At 43.5% G+C, this 25369-nt stretch overlaps 1 protein-coding gene across 4 annotated transcripts in view; it reads left to right on the forward strand.

Annotated features, from left to right (window-relative positions):
• The first annotated feature begins 6 nt into the window (after positions 1-6).
• Positions 7-25369, forward strand: part of SLC24A3 (solute carrier family 24 member 3) — a 488971-nt gene continuing 463608 nt past the window's right edge. For 2 of the 4 annotated variants that reach the window (XM_034641621.1, XM_011225465.2), the window contains exon 1: positions 7-213. In XM_034641621.1, coding sequence (XP_034497512.1) covers positions 81-213 — 133 coding nt within the window. In that variant the 5' untranslated portion in view covers positions 7-80. Of the gene's footprint in view, positions 214-279; positions 573-19508; positions 19528-25369 lie in introns of those variants that run through there. The other 2 variants (XM_034641622.1, XM_034641623.1) reach the window with 2 other exon arrangements.

Consider the following 25369-nt stretch of genomic DNA (forward strand, 5'->3'; position numbering starts at 1 on the left):
CGTCCCCGCCGCGGCCCCGCGACAGGAGCTGCCGCCGCCCGCCGGGGCGCCCGCCGGGGCCGCTGCCCTGCCGCCCGAGGATGCCGTCGCCCGACGACGAGGACCGCGAGCGTCGCCGGAGCCGCCGGAGGGACCTTCTGCTGAGCCAGCTCTGCTTCCTGGCCTTGGTGGCGCTGCTGCTCTGGTCGCTGTCGAGCATGCAAGAGCATAATGGTGAGTGCTCGAGGCTCGCCCCGAGTGGGCGCTGCGGCTCCGGCAGCTCGGGGCTCTCTGGCCGGGCGCGGGCGAGCAGGCTGGCCAGTGGGAGGGGGTGCCGGGCACGAGGACTCCCCCTGCCCCTCGGAAGGGTACGGGAAGAGAGGGCCCTGGAGGCGAGGACGGCGCAGCGGAGAGCGGCCGGTATGCGGGGCCGCCCGACTGGCGCCGGGAACCCTTACCTGTGCCTCTTGGCTCCGTCCTTCTTACCCACCGGCCAGAGGGACTGGTGGTAGAGGCGGTGGGGACTGTCATCCTAAAGAATCCCCCCCAGGCCAGCAATAAAGTTGTCCTGCTGTGAATCGGTACCTGCGCAGGTAACCACCTGTACACCTTTGGTTTGTTGAGGGCACGAAGGGGGCTGGTTGACTGGTGAACACGTAATTCTCCAGTGTTCCCCATATAGAACAGGCCGTATGGACCAGGTAGAGAGCTCTATACCCGCTTTTCCAGAACAGGTGCCCGGAACTTCGGGTAGGACAAAAGTGTTGGCCACCTGGCTGGGGTTTAGGAATGTACTGGTTCTCGTTAACTGACCACTCACTGGGAAGACTGATCCTTTTTGTGTACTTGCAGTTCTGGAAGAAATGAGTTAGATTGCCCTGCCCATCGCGCTATCTACTGCTCTCATGGTGCCCTGCAGTGGGTCCGCCCTTTACCCACAACTTTTGTCTTATCTTTGTCCTTGGCTTTTCTTGAGCTGAAATACACCTTGTGGAGAAATGTGCTCAGAACAGTTGTCCACTGAAAACAGTTTGGACCCTGGGGGGGCAGCTGTCTAAATAACGGAGGGAAAGACTTGGAAGAATAACTGTTGTAAAAACGGTTTTATACCCCAGCCGTTCAAGTGGCACAGTTCGTGGGAAAACAGCTGTAAAAATGGTTGTGAGAAAAAGCCGTTACAACGTGCCTTGGTGTTAAGAGAGATGTAGCTCTGATGCAAGGCGTTAGGAAGTACAGAAAAAAAGCCTTTCGATAGTGATGGTAAAAGGGTGGTATCAATTAAAAAAGGGATCTCCCCCAAATTGGCTGGTCTCATGCTTCAGGGGGAAAGCAGATGGTCAGGCTTGGTTCAGGTCTTAATAGACCTCTTGACAGACTTCCTCATATATGGTAATACGAGAGAGTCGGCCCGGTCTTCAGTGGAGCTGTTGGGACTCCACAGCTTTCTTCCTTTCTCCTGAATCCCAGATGATCTGGTGATAGGGGCTGACATCGGGCAGGGGACTGTGCTGGGGAGGGCAGTGCCAGACCTGCCAAAAGCAGCTCCTGACTGATTCTTACGAGGAGGGTTTTCTTTCACTGCCTTTTAATCTACTGGATTTTTACGAGTGCAGAGCCAGTCTGTACTTGATGCCACCTTTGGAAAGGACCATGTGAAGTCAATTAAACGCCAGCCATTTTTCCTGCATGCTGGGGCTCTGTGAGTCCTAGAGTTCCCACCAGTGTCAGGAAAAGACGTTTTCCTGGATGGAGAATGTGACCCACACAGTTAAGTGCATCAGTGGCAGGGGGCTGCCTGGGCCCTGGGAAAGCTGGGATATTCAGGGGGAAAGGGGTGGCAGACACTCTGGAAACTTGAAACTTGGTGACTCGAATGTCATTTTGAAATGGTTTCCCTAGCAGTGATATTTGTTTTCAGGTGCCACCAACTTGGACCTGGTTCCATAGCACAATTCTTTCCCCCTTCCCTTTCTCTCCTCCCATATTCTTTCTGCCTCTCTTTCCCTTCCATAAATGTAGGGCTTCAGAAGACCCCTACCCCAGCAACTGGAGGTAACAGGGAAAAGCCAGCAGTGTGAAGGGGGATGCCATCCAGCCCCCAAATGGCATGCCAGTCGTAATTCTGTCTCCAGTTCCCTTTTCTTCAAGTAGATACTCATAATTTCATTACATGACACCTAGCTGATTTTCAGCAAGGCTCAGGTTTTTTGAGCTAATTTTTCTGAGCTAATTAATTAATGTGTGTGAATCTGCAAGTGCTCATTTAGTTTGGGGGTTGTCAGTCAGCACACTGAAGCATTTGAAGAGTGACTTTTACCCTGGAAACTTGTGTGCTGTTCTCCTTAAGGGTCCTTTCAGTCTGGATAAAAAGTTTGGAATTTAACCTTGTTTTAAAGACACTGTGGCTGGGAGAGGCTGAATGATTCGCTTAAGGTCACACAGCGATTGAGGAGTAGAGGGAAGAACCAACCCGAGGTGGCCTGGCTCTTTGATCCCACCTCTGTTCCCTGGTATTCATGCCACCATCTGGGTGCAGCTTTGTAATATTTATATAACCACATGGGGGGTACCTTGCTAATGATCAAAGGGGGATATTTTTATTTATTCACCTTGAAAGCCACGCAGTGATTAAATGAAACTTCTCAGAAGCCTGTTTTCTAACACATATTGATTTTTCTTTCTTTCTTTTTTTTTTTTTATAAAGAGGACACTCCTTTCACCAAACCAAAATAAGTGTGGCAGTTGTGTTACACAGCGTTGTATAACACTTCTGATCATATGGAATCTGAGCTCCCTTTCTGGACATCTGACTCAACTCCAGTATAGATTCCTTTCTGCTGAGATGGGACACAAGCATTATGAAAGGAAGGGTTAGTGCTGTAATCAAGACAAAGGTTAACCGTCACGGCAACAAAAGCAGTAATAATAACTGGAACTTGGTGGGTTCTTAAGTACCAGCCAGGCACTGTGCTACAATAAGGACTCTCCATGTACATTGCCTTCTTTAAGCTTGCACACACTCTGCGGGCGCGCTGGAGCCTTCAGCGATGGAGGAAGCAAGAGGGCCTAGGTGCTCTGTTTAGTTGTTGCTGATAAAGATCTCCTTTTCTGATCTATTTTCAAAGCCAATTGAAATAAGGTGTCAGATTCGATAATGAGGGTTTTCTTTTCTTTTTCTTTTTTTTTTTTGTTCTTTTTTTTTTTTTTAAAGATTTTATTTATTTATTTGACAGAGAGAGGGACAGCCAGCGAGAGGAGGGAACACAAGCAGAGGGAGTGGGAGAGGAAGAAGCAGGCTCATAGCGGAGGAGCCTGACGTGGGGCTCGATCCTAACGCCGGGATCACGCCCTGAGCCGAAGGCAGACGCTTAACCGCTGTGCCACCCAGGCGCCCCTTCTTTTCTTTTTCTTGTTTTTGCAGTGAGAATGGGTTACTTTTGTGTGTTTTGAGTGGTTTGAAAGTTTGAAATTTTTCTTTGAAGTGAGGAACCTGGTCTTCTTTTTTCCAGAAGTCATGTGAAAAAAACCCAGAGGTTCTAACTTGATAGTAATTATAGACATCCCCTCTAGGAAGTTTCTGGGTGGGTGAATAATGAATAAGGAAAAAAAATATATGTAATATATATATGTATAGCTCAAAGTTTATATATATATTCTGACCCAGTTACTATTGCTAATCACAGATCACCCCAAAATATAGTGGTGTAAAACTACCATTTCATGTTTTTGTTCATGGATACTTTGGGTCAGGAATTTGGACAGGGTGTAGTAGGGATGGCTGTCTGTGCTCCATGTCTGGGGCCTCAGCTGGAAAGAGCGAAAGCCTCGGTGACTTGACAGCTGGGTCTGCAGTCATCTGGAGGCAACATCACTCCCATGTCTAGGGTTGATGCCAGCTGTTGGCTGCACCCTCAGCTGGGCTGTCAACCAGAACACCTATGTGTGACCTTTCCCTATGGCTTCTCCATGTGCCTTAGTTTGAACTTCCTCAGATCACAGCAGCTGGGTTCCAAGGGGATAAAGTGGAAGTACACAACATTTTTCTGTCTTAGCCTCCAAAAGTCACACGGTTTGACTTCCACTGTTTTCTTTTGGCCAAGGCAGTGGCAGCTGTCAACCCAAGTTCAAAAAGGGGGGACACACTTAGGGTATATTGTAAGGTGAGCAGGTGGGCATATGTGTTGGTGTGTAAGACAGGCATGTGTGTTGTGGCTGTCTTTGGAAAGCCAGGGGTCCAAGGGATAATAACGTAGAGATTAGAGACACTCCCACAGTGATAAATGGTGACTAATACATGCATATTGGAAATACCTCCAATCATGATAACAGTGGCAGCACATCTGAAGTCAGGTGTGGGGTCCACAGATGGTATTTGGAAAGAGAGCTGTGTGGGTGTTGGAACTGCAGATTTCAGTTGCAGATCTAGGAGCCCATCTTTAGCTTTGTGGCTTCCCCTTCCTCAGAGGACAGAGACCGCAGCCTCTGGATCCCTCGTGTGGCCGACAGGGAGGCCTTGCTGGATTCTCCAGCTTTATCTTCCCTCCCTGCTTTCCCTTCCATGCTTCGGGCCTTTCTTCTGCTCCTGAAAAGGGTGACACTTCTAGTCCCAGACCTGTCACACAGGCTGGTTCCACAGTCACTATGACAGCTAGTTCATCCTTCACTTCCAGGCTCGAGATCTTCCTGATCAGACTGGGTCCCCCGTTTTGCTCTCGGAACACCCTCAGTTTTCCTTTCACAGCATTTATCGCAGTTGGCAATTGTGTATTTATTTGTGGTTGGAGCAACCTGTCCTGTTCACCAGATTCTAAGCTCCAGGAGGTCAGGGACCCTGTGACCTTTTCTCACCTTTGTCATCTGTGTCAGCCACCCATAGCAGATGCTCAGAAGACACTTGTTAAGTAAAGAAGCTGTGTTGATTCCTGAACTACAGTACCTGTGATAAAAACGAGCTGTCATGCATCAGGAGCTCAGTTACTGGCAGACATTTTAATCTCATGATTTATAATTCTGCCCCCTGTCCATCAGATTCAGTATTGTTACCCATCTTTCATGGGCTAACACAGAGCTGCGGAAGGTGAGAGCTTTGCCCAGTGTCACTTCATTAAGTGGCAGGATTTGAATGCAAGCCCACTTGCGTCCGAGCTGGATGCCACTGCATTCCCTAGCCTCAGCTTGGGAGGACATGAATAGAAAGTGGGAATCACGCTGCCTTTTTCAGTCGACTGGGGAGAGTAAAGGAGTAACAGAAGGTTGCTTTCATAGAAGCAGTATTTTAGAAACACATTGCTTTTCAACCTTTTCTATTTTCTGCCTAAACATATATAGATGTGTCTCTCCTGGCTTTTCTTAGCTGCTCATCAACCCAGATTTTTCTCAAAGATTTCCTTTACTTGCAAGCCTTGAATCCTTGTGGGAAGATTTCTTTTCTTTCTTTCTTTTTTTTAATACCCCAGAGGGTTGGCAAAGCCAAAAGAATTGCAAAACCAGCCATTTGCTGAGAATTCCAAGGCTTGGTGGAAGTTGGCTGAGAGGACAGGATTTTGGCAACTCTCTTTTTCCTCAAGGAGATTCCTTTTCCTTGAGCGAAGTAAGTTTTTCTGGGGGACTGATAGTACACAGACAATTGTGCTGGGGAGACCGAGGTACAGAGAGTTCAGAAGGCATCCTTGAAGTCACATAGCAAGTGGCTGGTACTGCCAGAAAGGCGATGCAAGTTTTTCTGCTCTTTTCCTGCCTTCAGTTTCTGTAGAGCTTGTTTCGCAATGACTTTTGTTTATCTTTGCAATGGTGTGAAACGTGGTATTCTCCTGTAGGGTTTGAGAATTAAGGATTCAGTGGAAGAAGATTTTCTTGGAGTGACGTGGTGGTGGGCACCATCCAGCCAGTTATAATCATGGAGTTCTAAGTTCTTAGGCATGGATGGCATCTTCCAGACTGTCTCCTGGAAGATGCAGTTGTCCTGTCCTCGTCCTCATCCCCGGGGGGCAGTGATGCTCTTCATTGTGGGGAGTCCTGGGGGCTTCACCATCCCTTGTTGTTTTTCCCACCCTCCACCTCCACCTTTGTAAGTGGTCCCTTAGGAAACTATCTTCAGTGTCACCCTTGAATGAATTCCTGCTGGGACCCTGCTGGTATAAGACCCAAGGACCTCCATTCATTCACTCAGTAAGCATGAGGCAGGCTTTTTCCTGGTTGTTGGGGTGACAGCAGTGTCTGAGATGGATACCCAGAATATTGTCCTCATGGTGGCTTAGACTTTAGTGGGAAGAGAGGTGTTGAAAAGCTAATTTTCAAGAATTACAAGAGAGATGAATGAGAAATATAGGGTGGTGTGGTGGTAAGGAGAAGTTGGAACCTGGAAAATAAAAGGAATTGGTTGGTAATGAATGGAGTACAAAAAAGGTAATTTATAAAAAATGGGCAAAAGAGGCAATTCACAAAGCAATTGCAAATTGACACCAGTAAAAATCCTCAGTGTTAATAGTAATCAGGAAAATCTAATTTTTTATTTATTTGAGAGAGAGCGTCGGGGGTAGGGCAGAGGGAGAGAATCTTCAAGAAGACTCCCCACCGAGCGCGGATCCCCACAGGGGGCTCAGTCTCAGGGCCCTGAGATCATGACCTGAACCAAAATCAAGAGTTGGATGCTTAACCAACTGGGCCACCCAGGCATCCCTCAGGGAAATCTAATTTAAAAAATGATGAGATAACATTTTTTAATATCAGATTGGCAAAAATGAAGGCGTATGATAATGTCAAGTGTTGATAGAGGTGCAGGAGAGACAGCTTCTGTCATTTATTGCAGGCGAGAATGTAAATTGGTTCCCCAAATATCGTGGAGAATTGCAAGGTGATAAGGTTTTAAGCACAGACCCCAAACGGAGCCTTGGCTAATTTTTAATGAAATGTGTAGAAAGGGGAGTGGTGGGATTAGAATGGCAGTGCCTAGACATTTGAGCCTTGGGTGGAAACCCAAGTTTCCTGGACCCATCTGTGACCGTGAAGCCTGTTGTTCATGACCCTTCGCACTCTAAAGACATTAGGTGGGAATTCGAGTGAACAGGGCATGACCTTTGTCATATCTGGAGGTGTTCAAACCAATACAAGTTGCTTATTCGAATCATGAAATCTAGCCGTTGTTCCTTGCTTGTCAATCACTCTTTATTTCTATGAGAGCGAGAATAATTATTGTCAGTTCATCTGTGACCTAGGTGGTGGAATTTCACATTTGCAGCTTGGTGTTTCTCTTTTCATTTCCCCCCTGCACTTTTGCAGTGCTTGACCAATGCAAACGTCATTTTCACTTCTGTGACATGACATACCGTGGAATTCTGAACCTGTGGAGGACAGGAAGTAACAAGCAGGTTTCTTGAATAGGACTTTGATGTAAGAACAAAGGGGGTGGGAGTGGGGTGTGGGCCACCAGGAGAAAGAGGATCCCCCAGTTGACATCAAGAAGTCAGTGTGGAGTCCCTTAAAAAGTTAAAAATTGAACTACCCTATGACCCAGCCATTGCACTACTGGGTGTTTACCCCAAAGATACAGACGTAGTAAAGAGAAGGGCCATATGCACCCCAATGTTCATAGCTGCATTGTCCACAATAGCCAAATCATGGAAGGAGCCGAGATGCCCTTCAACAGATGACTGGATTAAGAAGCTGTGGTCCATATATACAATGGAATATTACTCAGCTATCAGAAAGAACGAATTCTCAACATTTGCTGCAACATGGACGGCACTGGAGGAGATAATGCTAAGTGAAATAAGTCAAGCAGAGAAAGACAATTATCATATGATTTCTCTCATCTATGGAACATAAGAACTAGGATGATCGGTAGGGGAAGAAAGGGATAAAGAAAAGGGGGGTAATCAGAAGGGGGAATGAAACATGAGAGACTATGGACTATGAGAAACAAACTGAAGACTTCAGAGGGGAGGGGGTGGGGGAATGGGATAGACTGGTGATGGGTAGTAAGGAGGGCACGTATTGCATGGTGCACTGGGTGTTATACGCAACTAATGAAGCATCAAACTTTACATCGGAATCTGGGGATGTACTGTATGGTGATTAACATAATATAATAAAATTAAATTAAAAAAAAAGAAGTCAATAACACCATTTTTAAGAAGGAACGTGAGATAATCACTTTTGGACGTTTTGATTTTGATTACTGGTAGGACATCTAGGTGGAGTACAGCTGATCATTAAAAGTCGAGGTTATAAGCAGTTGCTACAGATAAGGGCCTGAGAATAGTATGCACGAGGGTGAAAATTGTATCTTTGTAGCTCCATGGGCCTCAGTCTTCTCTGCACATTGTAATCACTGGGGAACTTTAAACTTTGCTTATGTCTGGGTCCTACCCCCCAAATATTCTGATGTCATGTTTCGGGGGGTAGCCTGGGCATTGGGACTTTTCACAAGTGAGGCAGATAGCTCCGATGTGAAGCCAAGACCGGGTGACGCTGGGTTCGATGGGTGGTCAGTATTTACCTTATCACAGCCACGTAGTAGCTGAGCTGTGATGTACGCACGGCTCTTTTTCTGTCCTCAACATGAATGCTTTGTTTTTTAAGCCTTCACCACTATGGAAGCCCGGACTTCCCTCCGGTTGCCTTCATCTTCTCTGCCTCTGTATACTGCCGTTAGATATTCTATCTGGTTCTCTTTTTGAAGAAATCTTTCTCGGATTCTTCCGGCTTGTTCCAGTCTGGACAGGTTGCTTGTTAAATCTGCTGCCCAGCTGTCATCTTGAGATCTCCCTTCAGCTTCGTCCTGCCTGTGGTTTCTTTCCCCCAGCTCTCCCTATGTGGAAAGGATCCCATGTATGTTTCCTGTCTTTTCTTGGTTTATCCCTTCATTTGTGGTGCACATTTCTGGGGATCACACACTCCAGGTGCCTTCTAAGACACGGGGTGTGGAAATAACAAAACAAAGGTTTGAGACATTGTAGGTTTGAAGATACATTAATTCTAGCCTTGCACTTTGAAGATTGGGAGTGGGTTGGGAATTCAGGTTGGAACACAATTTCCACACAGTTTTGAAGGCGTTGCTCCTATAACTTGCAGGGTTGTCCCTGAGAAGTCTGATGCTGTTGCACTTTAATTTTTTGATATGAAACCTGTTTTTTTTTTTTCCCCCTCTGAAAGCATGTGTGCTCTTTGCTCTGCTCCTAAAGTTCAGGGGTAGCACAATTCAATGATTGGCCTGATTCTGTTTTCATGCATTTTCCTGGGTACTCACCTGGTTCTTTTAATCTGGAAGTTGATGTCCTTTGGATCTGGGAACTTATGTGATTTCCTCGGTGCTAAGCTCTCTCTTCTCTCTGAATTGTCTGTTTTTTGGGTGTTTGACTCTCGAGATTCATCCTGATTTTCTTATCCCTTCTGTCCTATGTTTTTCTCATCCTTTTGCTCTGATCTCCACAGATTGCCTAACCATATCTTCTGATTCTACTGAGCTTTTAATTTCTGCTGTCATATTTTTAGTTTCCCAGAGCTCTTCCCCCCCCCCCCGTGAAGGTTATTTTTAGTAGCATCCTGTTCTGCTTCATCAATACAGTATCATTACTTACATCCCAACTCGGTTTCTCCAAGTTGCTGTCGTCTGTTTGTCTGTTTTTTTTTTCATGTTATGTGCTTTCTTCGAAAGTCAAGCGATCCTTGGTGTCTACTCATATTTATGTGAGGCCATTGAAATGATGGTTGGAAACTGTGCAAGGAGAAGGGTCTGTTGACTGTTTCTCTGTAAGGTGATCCGACTGGGCCCCGTCACTGGGCAGTGCTCCCACGTCTCTGGTTCTGGATCTTTTTCAGTGGGTGGTCAGATTTCCCAGAGAGGGGTCACCCCTTGTCCTGTCTGGAGGGAGATTTTGTGGGAATCCAGTGGGAGAGGAAGTGGGGCTTAGGGGGTGTCATTCAGCGGAAATGTTCTCCTAGGCTCAGTGAGTTGTCTCAAGGGTGGTTATGAGTATGACAGGGCCGTGCAATTTATTTTGATACATTGCAGGACCATCCTGAGTTATTTCAGGCTCCCTTCCTCCTGCCCTCCTCCCCTCCTTTCCTGCCTTCCTCCTTTCTCTCTCTTAATCCTGTACACGCGAAACTGGTTAAGAAGTGTTGCCTCCTGGGAGGCCTTATGCTCAGGCATGAGGGGGAGGCGTAGTTTTCACCATCTTCTCAACTTTAACTGACTTTTTTATGGAGATAGTTTAGATTCACAGGCCGTTATAAGAAATAATGTAGAGAGACTCCCTGTACGTTTTCCCCGGTTTCCTTCAATGGTAACATTTTGCAAAAGCCTAGTAAAATATCATAACTAGAGTAGTGCCACTGATAGAAGCCACCAACCTTATTCATATTTCCCAAGTTTCAGTTGTATTCAGGTGTGCACGTGTGTGTAAGTGTATTTGTGTAGTGTTTGTATGTGCGTGTGTACATGTAGTGTGTATGTGTGCAGTATGTGTGTACGTGTGTGCATGCATGTGTGTGCAGTGGGTGTATGTGTATAGCATGTGTGGCATGTGTATCTCTGTGTGTGTTCTGCACAGGTTTATCACCTGTGTCAGTTGCTGTAACCACCACAGTCAGAATGTTGGACAGATCCACCAGCATGAGGGTAACTTGTGTTGCCCTTTTCATAACCACACAGCCTATGTAGCTTTTTATACAGAAGGAACAGCCAAGGTAAGTAACTCCTGTCATCTCCAAAAACAAAGTTAAAACATTATAACTTCTCCAACAAAAGGCTGCTTGTAAGTTGGGGGTAGGGAGAGGAGCATGAGATCCATCGACATTCCTGAGCCTGGGCCATGGAGACCTTGCTCAGTGATTGCACTCCCTCCTTCCAGGGACGGCAGCGTGCGCTAAGTGCCAGTAAAGGCTGCATGGGGCTGGTGACCAGTTTCTCTGGTGGATCATGTTTTCTGTCATTTGCACAGCGTTTCTGAATGAATGCTCCATGAAAAGTTGATTCAAGCTGCTTGTTCATTCAGGCAGGTTAGCTAAGCTTTCCGCAATACTATTTTCACCATTATTTGTTTCCTAGGGTATTAGAGATGGAAATCTCTTAACATCTGACTTTATGTTTGAAAAACCTGATGTGAAAGAGAATTACACTCAGGGCCCAGACCCGAGTTTTCTGACTCTTAGTAAATAATCAAACCCCCAGAAAATTAAGGTTAGAAATATATTTAATGCAGATGGACTCAGTGGAATTATTTCAAATGCTGAAATGTTTCTGAAGTGCTGGAATCTTGCTGGGAATTATTTGGCATGCAGTGTAGTCACTTAATGGGGAAAATTAGGGAATTTCAAGGGGAGCTGCTTCTAGTAACAAATAAAAGATTTGTTTTTTCAGAAATACTGGCTCTTAGGACACTCGTGGCTTGCTTCAGGAGAAAGTTAACCTCGTTGGTTTACCTTTCACCTGGCTAGTCACCTCATACAGCCATGAGAATGATTGGTTGTTTTGAAGATGTGTGCCCATGAATTTTTCTTGTTGGGGTCTTTGAGTTAAGAAGATTTCACAATTTTTCATACCTGGTGTTGCAGTTCTAGTCTGTGATCTAAACACCACTTCCAAGCAAAGCTTCCTAGGACCTTAACACCCTAGGTTTGGAAAGCCTGATGATAATCCCCTTCTGAGTGGGATTTCACAGTGTGGTCACTTGAAATCACCAGTGTTTTTTGGGGTAAGTGCAGAAAGGAAACTCATTGCACCTATTTTCAATAAATCTGGACCAGAAGACAGGTCAGTTGCAGTATTTTCCAACATTGTGGTATATTCCTCTTTTAGATATTACAAAATTGATAGAATGCTATATGAAATGTCTTGGATAATGCTTTTGAAACTAGAAATATTAATATACAAGAATATTGATGCAGGATGCAGAACAAAATTATCACCCCCCAGAAACTTTCCCAAACTAACCCTTTGTAATCATACTCTTCCTCATCCCTAATCCCTGATCTGTTCATGGTTTTGTCTTTTTGAGAATGTCATACACATCTAATCCTATAGGATGGAATCTTTTGACACTGGCTTCTTTCACTCAGATTTGTCAACATTGTTGCGTGTGTGGGTAGTCATTCCTTTTTATGGCTGAGTAGTATTTCATTAAATGAGATGTACAATAGCTTGTTGACCCATTTGCCTGCTGAAGAACATTTGGGTTGTTTTTAGTTTTGATAATTATGAATAGAGCTGCCTTTAAACATTCAAATGCAGGTTTTTTTAAAAAAAATTTCTCTTTCTCACCTTATTATAGTGCTGACACTCCAGTACATGTTGAGTTTGAGTGGACATGCTTGCCTTATCCCTGATCTTAGGGAAAAAGCCTTCAGTCCTTCATCCTTAAGTATGACGTTTGCTGTAGGACTTTCATAGATGTCCTTTATCAAGTTCTCTTCTGCTTATAGTTTGTTGAGAATTTTTATCAGGGATGGATATTGAAGTTCGTCAGGTGCTTTTCCTGCATCAATTGATTTTTCTTCTTTAGACAGTTAATATGAGAGTTTGCTTGGATTGATTTTCAAATGCAGAATTTGAATCTGTGATCACCCAGGGTATTTTAGTGTACTATCTTTTTGTCTGTTTTTGCTGGCCCCAGGAAATGAATGAGAAAGTATTCCCTTATCTTCCGTTTCTAGAAGAGATTGTGTGGAATTGGTAGATTCTGCTTTTTAACGTATCATAAACATTTCCCCATGGCATCAGACTTCAAAAGTAATTTTTAATGTCTGCATAATAATAGTATTAACAATCACAATATTTTTCTTAGTATTTATAGCAAGTGATATTTATCGAACACTTTGCATGCTCGAGGCACTGTTTAAGTGCTTTTACCTGTATTGACTCCTTTAATCACCATATCCAATGGAGTAGGTACTATTATGGTCTCCGTTTTACATGCAAAGAGAAACAAGATGAAGCTTATTTGCTTAAATTTTCTATGTGGCTGGGTAGTATTTGAATTCAGGCTGTCTGATTCCAGACCCCATGGTCTTAACTATTACATTGAATCCTCCAGTTGTACTATAATTTATTTATTCAGGCCTCCATTTGGGATATTTAGGTATTTTCTGTGCCCTCACTGTGATGAATGTTCTTGTACTGAAGTCTTTGATAATCGATGACAATTCCTTTAGGCTGGATTCTTAGAAGTGCTATGTCCGTGTCAAAGTGCATACCTATTGTAAAGGCTAATAACATCCTGCTATGTAATTTTCCAGGAATTTGAACAAATTAGAAGTTCCAACAGCAATGTTTGACTGCTCAATTCAGTGTTCTCTGCCAGGATTGAATATTATGATTATTTTACATATTTTAAATTCAATTTGATTGCAGAGAGATGGTATCTCATTGTTTCACTTTGCATTTCTTTGTACTAGTGAAGCTGAATGTTTAAAAAATGTTTATTGGCCATTTATATTTCTTGTGAGAAAAACTTATTCATGTCTGTTCTCCATTTTTTTCTAAGGGGATAACTGTTTTTCTTAGTGATTTGTAAAGCTCTTTATTCTCTATAGTTGTCTTTTCTCCTATATCAGAAGTTTTACCCCCTCTTTTTTTCTGGTGTACAGATTTTCACTTCTATCTATCAAAACTGTATCTCTTTTCTCTTGTATTTTTTCATTGTTTTATTCTTAGACCCAGGATCTCAAGTGTGTTTTTATTCCACATAATCCTTTATGTCTTTTTCCTATTTGTATGGTTTAATTAAAAAAAAAAAACCTCTTTATTTCATTTGGAACTTAGCTAAGATGAAGATTTGATTTGAACAGATGAACAGATTTAACAGTTAAATTGTTTATTGAATAATCTTTCCTTTACCCACACATTTGTGGTATGACCTTTATTCTGTGCTTGTTTTCTTATGTATCAGAGGCAGTTGTTGTGATGTCTGTTTTGTTCTAGTTCCTCATTTATTAATGGTTGTAGCTCATTAGCATATTAATGAACAGATAGGGCAAGACTCCTCTCCCCTTGTTCTGGGGAAAAAAATTATTTGCTATTATCACTTGTTTACCCTTCCAGGTGAACTTTAGAATCTCTGTTGAATTTTGCTCAAATGCCTCTGGGTTTTGACAAATCTATAAATAATTTGTGGAGAAATGGCATTTTACAGCATTGATTCTTTTCATTCCTAGTGTGCTTCTTCATTTGATGAAGGCTGTAAAACAAATCTGTCAAAATTCATAATTATTTCCCTATCTCTTTCTTACATTTATTTGTGAAAACTATTGTTATTTATTGCGGCTGCTGTTTCATTCTTTACATATTCTCTTAAAATATTTAGTCTTTACAACTTATTCTTAATTCTCTTCTTTATCTTTTATTCTTAAGTTTTAAACTAAGTAAGTAATAAACACAAATTTGTTATACCAACCAATTCCTTATATTTTCCAATAGTTTTCTATTAAAGGGAATTATTGTTTTTTTAATTTATTTTTTATGATAAAAATGCTCAACAAAGTAGGTTTATTTATTTATTTTTGTTAAGTTTTTATTTTAATTCTAGTTAGTTAACATACAGTGTGATATTAGTTCCAGATGTGCAGTATAGTGATTCCACACTTCCATACAACACCTGGTGCTCACCACAACAGGTGCACTTGGAGGGAATTTTTATTTTTTATTAATTAATTAATTTTTTAGAGAGAGCCACATACAAGTGCGGGGGAGCAGGGGGAGAGGGAGAGACTCTTAAGCAGGCTGCATGCCCAGCATGGAGCCTGACAGGGGCCTTGATCCCATGACCTTGAGATCATGACCTGAGTTGAAATCAAGAGTTGGATGCTTAAAGGACTGAGCCACCCAGGCACCCCAGAGGGAGTTTTTAGATTCATGCTGTAGTTGGGTAGTTTTTTACTGTTGGTTCTTGGTTATGTTAGTTGCTTCTCATTATGCTATGGAAGTTTCTTTTTATTTCTCATTTTCTGAAAGTCGTCTTTTTCTTCTTCTTCTTTTTTTTTTAATCAGCCATGGATGTTGTATGTGGTCAAATGCCTTATTAACATCTGTTGAAGTGTTTAGTATAATGTAATGTAAATAAATATCCATGTGAAGCTGCTCCTGAGGTAAACCCCAGACTGCCATGATATTTTCTTTTTCTTTAATAGGATATTGGGTTTGATTTGTTCATACTCCTTATAGGATTTTTGCTGTTATATTCTTGACAGATATACAGCTTTTCTGCCAGGTTTTGGTGTTAGCGTTGCACTAATTTCACAAAACTAATTGATGATTTCCAAGTTCTCCTATGTTCCAGAATATTTTACGAAGCATGGGGATGGTCTGTAACTTTAAAATTTGCAAAAACATTTATATAGTACTGTCTGGCCTTTACCTGGCCTGTAGCAATCTTCTTAAAAGTAATTTTGGAGAAACTTATCAATTTCTGCCACTGCTTACTTTTCCATGGAGCTAATTTGTTTTCTCAGAAATGTCCATTTCATTAAGACTTTTAAAAATGAACCAAATTATGCATTGCATTTTAAAATTTCAGCCTGTTCTGTAATTGTGATTATGTAACACTTTCTCATTACTAACTTATGTGTTTCTTTTTTCCTTGATCAAATTTGACTGTATTTGGTTTATTTTATTATTTTTGGAAGATCCATCTTGTGTATCTTTATCAATTTTGCTTTTCACCTTGTTTTCTGAAACAATTACAGTTTTAATAGTTCTTAAAAATCTTCTCTTAATTCCTTTGTTTTGTAATATCTTGAATTAAGTGCTTTATTTATATATTTTTATTCCTTCTTGGTAATGGTGCATTTGCCCTTGAGGGCAGCTTTAGACTCACCTTATAAGTTTCAAAGTGTCAGGTAGTCATTATTATACTTTTCAAATAGTCTTATCGTTGTAGTTTTATTTTTTCCTGCAATTAATTATTTAAGAGAGTGATTTTTAATTTCCAAGTTTATATGTATATTTTAAAAATACCAATTTCTAATTGTCTTTCAGTTTGGAGAATATGACCTTTGATTGTGGTTTTTCATTTGCTTCGGTTGTGTGTGTGTGTGTGTGGAACACGAGCTGCTTGTGATTGGATAGCCATTTGTCTGTCTTTCATATCTGTCATCTTCTCGTTTCATCATTTCCCTCTTTTTGTCATTTCCTCTTCATTATGCAAGAGTTTCTACATTTTTTTTACCCCCTCAGTGGTTTTATTTTCAGCCTTATGGGTCTGCTTTACTGCCTTTTATTCCATTTAGGTTTTGTTCATGCATTTCCATCTTTTTAATTTCATATCTTGTCCATCCCCATATTAGCTTGCTGCCTTTGTAATCTTAGCCTTTCTGCTCATTTTAAATTTTCTTTGCATGCCATTGAGATTACAAAATAGAGTCCTTCTAAAATTTACTCCTTCTTTTAATAAATTATTTTTAGAAGTATAGTATTCTTTTTTATGTAACAGTGAATTTTCAGGGTTGTTTGTTTGTTTTTGTTATCCACCTTTGAAAGAGAAGATCCAGGCTCTGTGTGTGCCTGTGAAGGGACTTTCCTGTCTCTCCAGAGCACTCACCCTGCCATATTGTGTCGGGTTACTATTAGCATATCTTCAGATGAAAGTCTGGGTGCTGTTTGTTCATGCTTTTGACCGAATTCCCTGTGTTTATGTTGACTTTTCTAGGGTGACTCAGTTTGCTTGAGAGGAGATCTCCTGGTCGTTTGAATATTTAGATGGAGCTTTATTCATATAATTTCAATCGGTTGCTAGTTCTTCCATCTAGAGACAGCGCATTAAAATCTACCACCCTAATTTGTATCTTCCTGTGGTTCTGTCTCTCCTCTTTTTTGTTATTCTGCAGATGGCAATATTCCCCCATCCATTGATTCTTTTCCCTGGGTTGAGTTACATTTCCAGGAATTGGAGTCTCTGCATGGATGGATATAGAAAGACATATTCATGAGTTGAGGGTCTCCTTGAAAGCATTTCCTTTTAGCAGCCTGGTTCTGAGATAGGTGTTCATACCTAAGGACTGGTGTGCCACAGCCCAGTTGTCACTTCCCACAGCCCACCTGTCTTGTCCCATCCTTTTGTTTCAGGGGCTCATCCACACTCCATAAATGTAGGAAAGGGTGAATCACATATTGTTGACTGACGACCATAGTATCCTAGGATGCCTGTTCACATTTCAGCTTTAAAGTTTTAGTTTGTTACAAAGAAGAAGAAATTTAATTCATGGATAGGGGAATTCAGGAACAGCTAAATCTATCTAATATGAACTGACTGGTCAGTGTTTTTTGGTCACACCTGGTCACACCTCTTTCACATATTTTATCTCAATTATCTCCACAAAATGATGGATTAGATATTATTATTCTCTTTGGGCTAAAGTGATTTGCTCAAAGTCGCATAGGTAGACAATGGTAGTTTCCACTGTGCTGAACATCTCTGAGGAACATTTCCTGCCAGGGAGTTCAAGAGACGTTACCCCAGAGTGGTAGGTAGAATAATGTCCCCCTCCCTGTCAGAGATGCCCGTGTCCTAATCCTGGGAACCTGTGAATCTATCATGCATGGCAAGGGTGAATTGAGTTTGTTAATCAGTGGTTTTGAGATGGGAGAGTATCCTGGATTATCCAGGTGGGCTCATTGTGATCACAGGGGTCCTTGTAAGTGAAAGAAGGAGGCAGGAGGGGTCGAGTCAGGGAAAGTGAGGACAGAACAGAGGTGGGGGTGGTCTGCTTATTGGCTTTGAAGATGGAAGGGGCCATGAGCCAAGGAATGTGAACAGTTGCTAGGATCTGGGAAAGGCAAGGAATGGGATTCTCCTGTGGAGGTTCCAGAAGGAACATAGCCCTGTAGACACTTCGAATTTAGCCCACTGAGACCCTTGTTGGATTTCTCACTTCTAGAATTACAAGATTTTGGTTTGTTTTAAAGCCACTAAGATTGTGGGACTCTCTTGCCCCACAGCATTGGGAAACTAATACACTTTGTACATCAGACTTTGTGGTCTGATTCTCTGTTTTTTGTTTTTTCTTAAAGTTTTATTTATTTATTTGGGTAGGGGGAGGGCAGAGGGAGAAGGAGAGAGAGTCCATGGAGCCTGAGGCAGGGCTCGATCCCATGACCCCGAGATCATGATCTGAGCCCAAACCAAGAGTTGGACGCTTAACCGACTACATCACCCAAGTGCCCTGTGGTCTGACTCTGAGAAGCAGGAACAGGAAGTCCTGGAGTGATCCACTGTGTGTGCACATCACACAAGCATTTACCTGGGCAGTTACTGTGTCCTCATTTGATATACTGTATATTTATTTCTTCACTGTGCTGATGCTACCCTCCCAAGGAGAATGTCAGCTCCTGGGAGTAGGAACATCCTCTGTTGTGTTCACCATCTTATGCCCGGTGCCTGCTTTGGAGGAAAAGCTCAATAAATATTTGTTAGATTATTCCTTTTTGCCCAGATGATACTGTACCAATGAAATGGAGTCTCAGTTGCTTCCTTGATGGAGTACTGCCGACTGTATAAGTAGTAACAAAAATAAAAAGAAGAAATGAAGTAAAATGATTACTTTTCTGTGTTTTTTCTAGTGTCTAGTTATATACATTAATTTTTTAAAAAATATTCCTCTCACAGATACTCCTCTCACACTCTATAGGCTCCTGTCATAAAATAAGATAGGTGGTCATCATAAAATAAATACAATGTTGTATATTATATTTTTGACTTATAAATTGATGTTCCATGTTGTGTTTTTGTGACTTAACATATTTTAATAATGATAACAGTTTTGATAATTATCATTTCATGGGCTGGTTGGCATTCCATTGAGTATGTGGGATATTCCATTGAGTATATAGAATATATGTATTTAATTGTTTATGGTTGGTTATTAAAATATAGGTTATTTAAAATATTTAATCATTACGAATTAAGCCCCCTTGCCCATGAGTCTGTTACAAATCACTGTACTCTCTAGTTATTATTGTGTTTGTAGTAATCTAGTAGGTCTTCTAGAGCTGCTGACAATGTCTGTGGAGTTATGGGCTTCCACATGTTCCTGTATAGAGGTCTGTCCATTAGGTTCCCTGTCTCAGAGTGTTTTTTTAAAGATATATTTATTTATTTTAGAGAGGGAGCAAGTGAGCATGAGTGGAAGGGGCAGAGAGAGAGAGAATCTGAAGCAGACTCCACACTGAGTGAGGAGCCCAATGGAGGGCTTGATCCCACGACCCCAAGATCATAACTTGAGCAGAAACCAAGAGTTGGACACTTAACTGATTACGCCACCCAGGCGCCTGTCTTAGAGTATTTTGAATAGCTTCTTCGTTTCTGTTTACTCCTAAGGCATTCTCTGCCTGGTGTCGAATGTCCTCGCCTTGTCTCTTCAACCTCACATTGCAGTTCTGTGTAAAATTCTTCCTCGTCAGAAAGCCCTAGAACTTCTATGACACCTGGAGGCAAAGAGAATGTTAATGGGTCAGTGATGGCAAAGAGGTACCAGTTTGGAAAACACATCAAGAGGCTTATGAGAATCCTCCGAAGGCATCTCATTAAAATATATCACATGATGACCTTCCCTTTTGTAAGTAGACGCTTTATTTTTTTCTTCTTTTGTCTTCTTGACAGTTGCTTTGGTTTTCCTATATGCTGATTGATCCTCTGATAACAAAATAAAAAGGAAAAAATGTTCACAATTGACTCAGTTTCACAAGAGCAATGAAGAATCCAGGGGTGGGGGAGGAGATCTCTCCAGACGCCCTTTGGCTGTACAAGCCAGCAGCGTTAACTAAATTACGAACAGCAGCCCTGACCCTGGGAGGAGAAGGATGTCCACTCTGAGGCCGATCTGGACAGTTGTTTTGCCTAAGATGGCAAGATCATCATCTTTCAATCTTGAGCCAAGGACGCCATACGTGGGCACTGGGAAAGAATGGTCCTGGAGGCTTCTGGGGTGCCATTGTGTCTCTTGATGGCCCTTCCATTTCAGTGTTTACTTTTTCATTGTTTTCTGAGTTCACTGGGAAGGAGAGTAGGAAGGAGAGAAGGAAGAAGGGAAGATAAGAGGAATGAATGCTTGCCTGGGAGCAGTGTCTTTTGATGAACATTGTGGCAGAATGAGGGTTTATTTTAGGAGACACCAGGAATGAAATCTTTTATGTTGATATTGTACAGGACTGATCTGTATTGTTCCGCCATGAGGATGATAAAACTGCCTGATCTCCTGTATCTTTATAGTTTCTGCCATGAAAACATTCGTGGGTAGGAAACTTGGCCTATCCTGTCTGGAACAGGAGTACTGGACAGTAAGTCTAGAGACAAGGCTTCAAGTCTCACTCCTGGAAGCAAGCTGCATGTGCACGTGTATTCTCCCTTTCCCATCTGTAAAATGTGCGCCTTTGCGCTATGCTATCTTTCCATTAGAAAACACTAAAACTCCCCAGTTTTATCAGCAATTTTAAATCGCTAGCCTCCTGGAAGTTGGAGATCTGCTTCCTTCTAAGGCTAATTTACAGCCAGAGCAATATAGTTTTGCTTGTGAGCATGCTCTGAATCATTATTCATTTTTATTTCATGGAATTACTCTTACAAATGTGATTTTCTTTTGGTTTCACAGAGCCATTGAGATTGCCCAGCTCGATGGATTTCTTCGGCAGGTCATAACTTCTTGCTTGTAGTAGAAGCCACTCGTGTTCAAAGCAAAATCCTCGGATCTGTATCGTCAGTATCACCCGGCACCCCCTGTGAGCTGGCTAGGCACGCAGAGTCAGGCCCCACCCCAGCCTCCTGAATCAGAGTCTTTGGGGATGGGAGCCAGGAAACTTTGTTCTAACAAGGTCTCTTAATTGCATGTGAAAGAAGGTTGAGAATCATCTACAAGCCAGGGCGGCAGACAGGTGCTCTGATTTTGCCCTACGCATGCGAACATATCCTGAGCATATGGTCTGCTCCTGGAGTGACTCTGCTTCCAACAGACCTAATAGTCTTTATCTGAAATGCCAAGAGAGAGACCTTTCTGTGTTCGGGAAGCTTGGGCTGCTCTGTTGAGGGCCTGTGGTTGTTGAGAGGGAAATGCAGAACTTTTTGGCGGTAGAAAGGAGGATGCCCTTTCCTTAAAGACTGGCATCATTGCCCTTGGTACCCCAGGCTTACCTCCACATGTGGAGTGCCCTAAAAAGAGCTGTAGGAGTTTTAGGAAGGGGACAGCAGCTCTGGCTGGCAGGGTTGGGATGCAACACACATCAGAGGTGGCTCATGCATTCACCTTTTCAAATTAGTTGTTATTACCAAAGTAATTCATGGATTACTTCCTGTTTATGAAAATTGAAGACATGACATAGCACTCACGTCCTCTTTGAGTACCCTGCCTGTGTCCCCAATACTTACAGCCCTGTCCAGGAGCCACTTGTCTGGCTTATCCTGCTTAATCTCATTCAACAATGTATGCTAGAAATTGATCCACCTCCTTCTTTTCAATGCCAGAATGGTATTGCAGGATATCCTGTGCACTGTCAGGTGCATTTCTTACCCCTCCCCTGCTCTTTTTTTTTTTATCACAGGGAGATACTTTCCCCAGCTCTGTGGCCCTTTGTATTCTAGGCACTTAGACCAACGGGAGTACAGGATGGGGAGAGAAAGAAGAGCATCTCCTTCCCCTTCTTTTTCTTCCCCTCCCACCCTGCTTCAGGCAGCCTGTCTCCATGACTGCATTCAGGCTTTCATGGCCTGGCTCCTGAAGCCCTGGCTCCCTAGTAACACCCTATCTCCCTGTTGCCCTTCCCACCCTAGGGATGGTAACAACTTCCTGCCATTGGTAATCTCTGGTTGCCCCACCAGCCTGTTCAAGCCTCTAAGTACCTCTATAGCCCACGTTACCCTGTACGACTTTCTCTTGTGTTTGTTTTCCTCACTGTCTCATTCACATGGGTGTATCAGAGATGATTTTGCTTTTTAGCTTTCCCCATTCTGTTGGACATTGGAGGTGTTTTCATTGTTTTCCCCATCACAGAAAGTGCTGGAGTTGAACGTTCTCACACACAGCTTCTGTGCATGTGCCTTGGTGATGCCAAGCAGTGGGATCACCACATCCATCACTCACCTTTGGCGTCACCTTGGGTACGTTCTGGATCTCAGGTGCTGGCAGCATGTAGTGAGTTGCTCTGCAGAGAGGAGCTTACTAACTTTTGAGTGAATGAGTACACGAATGAATGAATGGATGGATGAATGAATTCCCATACACAGATGGAAAAAGCATTGCCTCATTAACTTCACATGAAATTGCCTCTCTTCCATGGCCTGTTCACCTTGAACAGAGTACAAGTTATTTCGGGGTCCCGTTCCTTGGAGAAGCTGATCCAGGCTCCAGACAAGCACGGATGTTCAGGAGAACCGTTGTGGCTCATGTGAAGTGAGTGCTGCAGAAAAGCTCCTTGGTTTCCTTATGACAGGGTGCAGGGAGCCAGGCGTCTGCTGTGACTCAGGAGAGTGTTGTGACTTTGCAGGTGGGCGTAGGTGTTGATAATGAGGGTTAAGAGGACGAAACAACTTAGGGGAAGTGAGCAGCTCATGCCCGAAGATGCTTGGAGTCTAGCTCACTCCCCAGAGAAGCAAAAGCCTGGCCCGTAGTTCCCTGTACGTTGCTTTATTCCACCCCCACAACGTTTTTAGATTAAAAAACCCCTCAAAATGAGCATCAATGACCATATTGAGAGGCCAGCAGATGTGACAGGCAGACAGGGATGTGTGTCTGGAAAAGGAGGGGGGTTCCTTTGGGGATAGTGGACGTTTACAGCTCACTGTCCCCAGATTTATAAATCTGACTTTTTCTTTTTTTAACAGTTGAGCTGGTAGAGTTTCCCCTCTTCTTCCCTAGGCTGTTGTTCCCCAGGGAACTGCCCAGACTTCAGATACTTCCAAATCCTACAATTAACTTGAAAAAGTAAGATTAGTTCTACTTTATAGCGCTTGGCCTATAAATGACGGTAATGAGGAGTTAGGGCCACACAATGCATGTTGGAAGAGCTCAGTCCTCGTAAACACATTTGGCAGTGATCGTGTTGTTCCTCCTTCTCCGAGGGAGCCTTTACATTCTGAGTTGAGAGACCCTCCTGGTTTCAGAAGCTGCAGCTGCTCATTCGTGTTCCTTTCGCTCCCAAAGCAGAGCTCTTTCTGTGGTGGAAGGGGGTGGCGTGATAACACTGGGACCCGGCGTGCCCTCTGCTGCTGGCCTGGTGTGGGGGGTTGGGTGGATGGAGCGGTCAGGATTTGGTTAGCCAGCAGCACTGTCTGCCCCTCTCCTGCCTTTGCCTACTTTACCGTCTGCAACAGTCATCCGGGAAAGGGATTTCATGAGAAATTACCTTACAAGAAGGCCTGGCATGGGGTCCCTGTAAAGTCACGGGAATCTGTGCTCTCCAGGGTTCAGCATCTGCTTGTGTCCCGTGCAAGCTCAGCCTGGCTCTGGGGTCTGCAAGGCATCCGAAAACTGGCACGAGCAGGCTGGAATTTGGGCGGCAGATGTGGTCCTGTACGATGGTTTCCTCGTGCAGAACCCTGACCTCTGGTTCTGTGTCACATCAGTACACACATTTGAATGAGATGTTGACAACCTGAGCATCCGTGTGTGGCTGGATTCAGACAGATTGTGATTAGCCCCCAGTGAGAGGAAAATTGGTAGAGCGGAGAGATGTGACTCAGGCAGCTGTCCCACGGGACTCTGATTTAGTCCCCTTCTCACCAAATCCACCCGCAACTCTCCCTCCCAGCCTCACCTCGGCTTCTGATGTAAGCCGGAGCCTGCGTCTTGTTTGCGTTGATGGACTTCCAGAGCCTGAGCTCCTCTGACGTTTTCCTGTTGACTTTTCTGTGTTCAGCGGAAGTAGGAAATGACAGGGATGGTTTCATTGCAGAGAGAATAGGATTCATGTGGTTACTTTTAAAAACTCATTTGGAGGTTTAATGTATATGCATACATATATACACTTGGAGAAAAGCCTATCTATCACAAGTGTTTAGCTCGATTAATTTTCACAAACGAACAGCAGCTGTCAGATCAAGAAGCAGAGCAGGGCCAGCACCTGGAAGCCCCCTTGTGGTCCTTCCTGTCCCCCAAGACTGACCACTGTCCCAGCTTCTAACGGCATTTGCCTGTTTTTGTATGTTACTTCAGTGTAACCTGTGTATATATTCTTTTGCTGAATATATGCTTGTGAGATCCATCCATGTCATTTTAATTGGCTGTAGATTGCTCACTAATGCTGTGCGTTCTCATACCTGCCTTTCTGTGATCATGTGTGCACACTTCGATGAGGTCTATACCCTAGTGTGGAATCACTGGGTCTTGGGATGTGCCTATGTTTGGCTTTTGCAGGTCTCTCCTAGTAAGTAGTTTTCCAAAGTGGGTGTTCTTATTTAAAGTATAACTTGGATTTTAAAGCAAAGTGGATAATTGAGTTTAAGCTTCATGGTCACATGTGGCTGGATGGAAAGTTTTCATGGGCATACCATAGCCAAGAGTGAGTTAAAACCTTTGGGATGGAGAAGTTGCTGGCATCATGGCATCTTTACCCTTGTTTGGTGTCAGGGTCCCTGCAGTAGGCAAGAGGTGGCCAGACAGGCACATGTCTTGCTGTCTCTGAGCTGAAACAGCAGTTATTAACTTTTTTGACCCTTCTTTGCATTTCCTCTTTCTTCTTCCCCTCTTCTTCATGGACTTCTTTTCTTCTCTCCTCTCAGAACATTTCCAAAAAGCGGTTGTATCCCCATCCCTGCCTCTCCTGCCCCCGCCACTCACACATTCTCACACACACACCCCTTGCATGTGGGAGGACAAGTTCCTAAGGTAGTAATGCAGTCAAGGGAAACATAGCGTGGAGAAAAGTGTTAATTATACTGGAGAAAGTGTGATCACAGTAACTGGAGCTCTTTAGAGAAAAGCTTATTTAAAAAAAAATAGTAAGAACCAGCCATCCCAAAATGATTGTGCCTGAGGCCAGGCCTGTACAAGACAGCCCCGCTCTTGCTTCCTGCTGTTCTTGCACATTCTTGATATGGCCAGCCCGCGTGTAGCAGGCTGGCGGCAGAAGCCACCCAGAGACCCACAGATGAAAATAACAAGGCAGTGCATTCTCTATATAGAGCACTGCCTTTCTAGCCAGCACCTCCTGTGACTGGGGATCGCACTCCCAGCTCCCCCCTCCAGCTTTGGTCTGGCCCCAGAACCCATGGCTTCGAGTGAAGGGCCAAGGATCTGGACACCCATCTGGCTGCTGTCCCCAGCCCTCCTCAGGGCACCTATTTGGGGGAGTGGAGTAGAGGCATGCCCAGGGACCTCTGCAGAGACCCAGCTCTTGGGCAGACCTCAGGTGGCTCCTGCCAGCCTGGGGACTCTGAGGGTCTCTGTCGCGGTGGCAGTGCCTCCTAGGAGC

The sequence above is a fragment of the Ailuropoda melanoleuca genome, chromosome 13, assembly GCF_002007445.2.
Source record: "Ailuropoda melanoleuca isolate Jingjing chromosome 13, ASM200744v2, whole genome shotgun sequence".
Taxonomy (NCBI): Eukaryota; Metazoa; Chordata; class Mammalia; order Carnivora; family Ursidae; genus Ailuropoda; species Ailuropoda melanoleuca.